We start from the raw sequence: 5556 nt of genomic DNA on the forward strand, positions 1-5556 counted from the left end.
ACTATAAGTTTTTTTATAAGTTTTTTATAAGTTCTTTTTTTTAATACTTTTTAAGATTTTAATACTTTAAAAAGTCTTTAATTTATAAACTTTTACTTATAAATATTATAATTTAAATTTCTTTTTTCTTTTTTAAATTATAAATAGCTATAGCCTTTAAGATTTACTATAAGGGCTGTGAATAGAGCAAAGAGCTACCTTCTATAGTATCTCCAGTTAAGGTGCTTCGTTTAAACCCCCAGGACTTCTAGCATAACCTAAAGGATTTTTCTGAACCTGGGTGTCTCCAGCCAGCTCAGATTTCAGCTCACAGCCATCGAGCTCTGATGGTTGATTTTGTGACATCGGTGACATATCCTGCACCTCGGCGTCTGCAGGCAGCTCAGGTTTCGGCTGAAAGCCGTAGTTTTGGGAGACCAGCGGGATATCCGCATGCTTTTTGTTCCTTGCTAGCCGTCTCCAACCCAACCATCCGATAAGACCAAAAAGCAAGAGACCGCCAATTATTCCACCACAAGCTGCGCCTGCAATCTCACCCTTGGACATCCCCGATTCTGAAGAGTTTTCTGAGCGCACAGGCTGATCTGTAGACGTAGAGGTCGAAATTGGCTCTGTTATGGAGACTTCCGTTTGTAGAGAGAGCGTAGTTGATGTTAAAATGGCAGTCTCTCGCTTGAAAGCGGTGTTGGTACCGTCGGCTTTCAAGGCAGTTACATTAAAATATTGTGACGTAACCACATCTTGTTTCGAATCGCGTAAGTAAAAACAGTACACCGAGTCATCATTGCCATCGGTGACCTCAAAGACATCTCGCTCAGCTTTCCACTCGGTGAGAGAAGCTAAGTCGTTAGGTGAGCTTGCCAGAAATTACTACGAAGTGCTAGGAATATCTTACCATCCAGTGACTTCATCCCGCCACCACGCTCACTGAATTGCAACAAGGAAAGCTCGACTGGCTCAGCATCTGTTTCCCAAAGGAGCTTGATCGGATAACCGACAGCAAACCGTGGATTATTTCCATAATCGTGGTCGCTGGTAGTCTCGTTGTATTGTGGAGGTCGAAGGAATTTAGTCTTGCAATATGCGTGATTCGCGAGTATTAACACTATTAGAACGAATACTGGTATAGAGAGCATGTTGAGGACAAAGTGGTAATTGATGACGGGCCCTTCGGAGGTCAAGAGAGACTAAGATAAGGAAGGCATTTGCAAAACGAGGAGTGATGCCATGGCAAACATGTTTATAAGCTAACCAATCGACAGGGGCTAGTAATCAAAACAGGACCCTTGTCCCCAAATCATGTGCCGCCGATCTCCGAGCTAAGCTTAGTTATTAAAGTTTAAGACCGAGCTGCAAACAAAATGATCCGACTCTGATCTGTTATAGAAGCATGACTATTAGGGTTTTGATAACAGCACAAAGACTCAGAAAATTTAGTAAATGAAGAAATGCGCAAATTAAGTATTAGGACCAAATGCAATAAAATGTTTATATGCAGTTTGACTGTTGCCATTCTAGCTTCTGGGGTACCATTTCACTTCGTGCTGCATAAAGAAGTGGGACAAAGGACAACCACCGAAGCGTCAAACCTAACACGGTTAAGTGGCCAGGCAGTGAGACATTTATGTTTCCAGATGTGGAAGGTAATTAAATGAAAGTTGAAAGCTGAACGCTGAAATGGGAAACGTAGTCGTAATTGGCTAACTTTCTGGCAAGAGGCGTTTATCTCAATGCCGTGAAGGTACCGTGGTTAGGCAATGCCTTTTGTACCATCAGCTCGAATTCTTGTCAGATTCGCTGGTGGCCAGAGTATAGAAGAGGCAGGGAGTTGGGTGGAAGGAAGCATAATGTCGCTGTAGTCTACTCCATCGGATTAGGTGTCGATCCATGGGAGACGGGATGCGTGATTGGCCATTTGGTTGGGACGTAAAGATTAAGAAGCTACTTTCTTTGCGACCAGTCGAATGCTAGTTTTCGGGTAGCCCACTAACAAATAGCCTGATAGATCACACTGATTGGCTGGGATCGCCACAAGCCAGGTTCCGGGTAAGCCGTGAAAATGCAGCCGGCAGTTCGGCTGCCTGAAAACCAAGAAAATTGATTTCCTTGATCGAATTAGACTTCTGGCATACTTGGTTGATTCGTTTAGTAGTTTGTTCAATAGTGTTCGACTTGAGAAATTCGCCATGGTCGCCCTAATAAAGTCGCTTGCGTTAGATTGTCACAGTCTCTACAACATTATCACGCCAATACATAGGGAAACGAGCGTTTGTCCAGACCGCTAAAATCCCTACATTCTAAGGATTCTTACCTTGACCTTTTAAATGACCCAATGCCGTCGAAAAACATGTCGTCCCATTGTTTATAGCAGGGTTCATGTCATCCAATACAATGCCAAGATAAGCTTATTAACCCCTGAAACCTGTTTTGGTCAGTTCTTACCTATAAATAGTTCCAGCAGCTGAAGACACAGTCAGTATAAGATGGATAAGGATCTAAAGGCATAAATATAGGCCTATTTCTAATCTTGAAAGATAAAATAGAACAGAATAAAACTCCTTAATATATAATTATTTCTAGATACCTTAAGAGAGTAATTAAGATTAAATAATACTTTTATAAGTATACTTATTTAAAAAAAATTAACACTGTTATTAATCGTAGTAAAAGCATGTTCCTTCTTCTCCTTTTTGGATGAGATATATGTCTGACCTTGATCGCCATTCTTTTTCATTATCTGGGATTGGCCGTCCGACTGGATACGCTCCTGCTTGCTCCTGCTTCTTTGCTCTTCAAGCAGCTGCTTTCTCCGTGCGACCCGTGGGACCATTAGAACCTGAGAGACTATAGCGGTTTTGTGGACACTTGACTTACAAGAGCCTCTATATCATCGTTGCCAATCTCATCTGACTTCTCTTCAAGTATGTCGTCTGCTTTCTTGTCAACCACCATGTATACGTCCTCTTCAGACATGCCAACTGATATCTGGCCAAGCACGTCGTCTGCTTTCTTATCAAACGTCATGTCTACACCCTCTTCAGACATGCCACCTTGCTTCTCTTTACCTATCTCCTCAATCTCCACTTTCAGCAACTCGTCCGCTTTCTCTTTGAGCCTTTCCCACACAAGAGCGTCGAGAACCGCCTCCGCCTGGTGGTATAGAGACCTCCGAAAGGGAGAGAACTGGAAGCTTACTGTTGGCCTTGAGCCCAAGATTCTCGACATGAAATCTGAATGGATTGTGTAAGTCAAAGAATACACCACCATAGGAAAGTCATGCGCAAGCGCCAGCATCTCGGCGTCAGTTGCGATGTTTCCAAGTGTTCTAGGATCTTGACAACGTTTCTCCGTCCGGTCATTGCTCGGATCGTGTGCCTGGCACACCAATTGTGGATGAGACTGGCCGCTGACAATCCTTCCGGCTGCCTTCTTGGCTGCCTCTTCGGCCTTCTTGACTACATCGTTTGGGATTTCGAATGCGCCGAACTTGTACTTTCCGTCTTGGTCATAGTAATCGCAGTGGATGGGCTCTGTGAAGTCATTGCAGACAATGTCCAGTGTTCCTCGTAGGTGGGTCGGTTTCCCTCTTTTCTCCTGGTCAATCATATCCTGAGCTTTCTGCTCGTAGCGGTAGAAACCTTGCCACGCCATCTCATATCTGTAAGCGGCAAAAGCGTAAGCGAAAGAATTTAGCACAAGGTGTATAGGTTGATATGATGTTCTTGATGTACCTCGTCATTAGGGAATTGGTCTCGGATGTACCAAATATCAGGTTCTCCAAGTTCTGGCTTGTTGAGAACCCGTCTTTTTCGCCTGACGGCAAAAACCCGCCCCAGGAAAATGCTGATAAATGTAGCCACTGTGGTGCGTTTGGTGTTAACAGCAGTATAGCAGTTTGGCCAGCGATGTAGAGTCAAATTCTTACGGACCTCACTAGAGAAAAAGCCAGATTCCAGGCGTTTCTGTTCCCATCCCAAGCCCGTAGCTATCTATCACAATGGTCAGCTACTGAGACGTTTGGTTTGTGGTTGTTATTCTTACCTTGCTTGCTGAAAAGCCTCCCATAACTGCAGCCTGAGTGTATTGAGACTTACGCTTACCAGTTGACGCATCCATCGTGGCAGCGTCTAGATCGACTTGGATCATGGTTGTCCCATTGGAGAATTTGTATCTCTTGACCTGAGAATCTAGACCCAGGAGTCGCCTTTTCTTAAGAACTTCGCTTACCTTCAGTCGGATGATCAAGCTCAGGGCGACCATGTCTTTGGCGTCATCATCCGACTGATCCTGTCTGAGCCCGTGCTTGGCTCGTTCTTCGGCACTCAATTCGCCCTGTATCATGAGGTCACGCGCGCCCACCTTAAACATCAGCGAATCCAAGGCTCTGTAGGGCTCTGTATCTTTAAGGGATATAAATTTGCGGATGGGATTCGTTTGTGTTTCTGCCAGCATTGTCATGTATGAGTGCCAGTCATCCTCGTGAATCCAAGTTGAGTAAAGTTCGAATGGATCTATTGACATCTGTGGAATAATAAGGTGAGATAATTGGAAGGCAACAAATGGATCGTCAATCTTACCATTTTATATCCATCTTTGAGTGAGTGGTCAAAAAGTCGCAGCTCCCAATGTCCGTCGTCGAGGTTACGCTTTTCTTTTTTGGGGGCATTTTCGCTGTTGGTATTGGCTGTATTTGCCTCCTTGATTAAGTCATTCAAAAACTCATTGACAGTCTGGCCGAATCGGCCAGTTATCAAGTTTGTGTGTTTGGTTAAAGGCTCCACAAGCAGGGGCTTCTTTAGGGGCATATAACATTGACGTGTCGGTTTGAAAGACCTTCCGCTTCCGATGCCCAAGACTCTACGAACATATGCTGTCCAGGAGTCAGGGTTTGACGGGTATTGGGTTACTCTAATGGTCAATTTGTGGAAGCTGTGATCTTCCAGCCAAGCATCAATTGTGACCGCTTTTTCTTTGCTCTCCTTACTCATTTCCCAGTTCGTGGGAGTTTCGCTAATGAGCGCCTCGTCCGACCACTCGGAGACTCTATGAACGCTAGTTAGCCAAGGCTCTTTGTTGGTTCATAATGTGCATCTGACTTAGTCTCATTGCTACCCGCAACCTCCTCTTCCATGCTGCCAGTTCCTTCCTCCTCGTCTATCTCGTTGTCGTCGTTCATGGAGCCCAAGCTTAGAACGACGGCGACAGACACGAAGACAGTCTTTCCTTGAAGGAAAGAACTTGGGGCAAAATAGTCCTTTGCTTCAAAAGCGATACAGCGGTGCGTATCATTCCCCCAGTACCAAAGGCTTTCTTTTCCTCTCATGTGCCGATTCCATGATTCGGCTGCTTTTCCTTTCTTCCGCGTCGTCACCATGTTGAGCAAAGTTCTGTAAGATATAAGTATTCTGGCAACAAAGCTTGCGTTAAGACCACGGGCTACAGATTGGGAGTTGTGCCAGGTCGAGATAAGCAGAGCGTTCCCAACAGGAGCTGGACTGCCTCTTCAATACATACGTGGGAGAACAGTGACGTCTCTTTTTGTCATGATTCAGTCAG

General features: G+C 44.7%; 1 protein-coding gene across 1 annotated transcript; it reads right to left on the reverse strand.

Annotated features, from left to right (window-relative positions):
• Window positions 1–216: 216 nt before the first annotated feature.
• FTJAE_8296 (uncharacterized protein) lies at window positions 217–1136 on the reverse strand (the record flags this gene model as incomplete). The annotated part of the gene is made up of 2 exons (XM_037355097.1): window positions 217–839; window positions 896–1136. 2 exons carry the CDS (start codon window positions 1134–1136, stop codon window positions 217–219), a joined length of 864 nt encoding a protein of 287 aa, XP_037204598.1.
• Window positions 1137–5556: the final 4420 nt, after the last annotated feature.

Source organism: Fusarium tjaetaba (assembly GCF_013396195.1).
Source record: "Fusarium tjaetaba strain NRRL 66243 chromosome Unknown NRRL66243_c0000178, whole genome shotgun sequence".
Lineage (NCBI taxonomy): Eukaryota > Fungi > Ascomycota > Sordariomycetes > Hypocreales > Nectriaceae > Fusarium > Fusarium tjaetaba.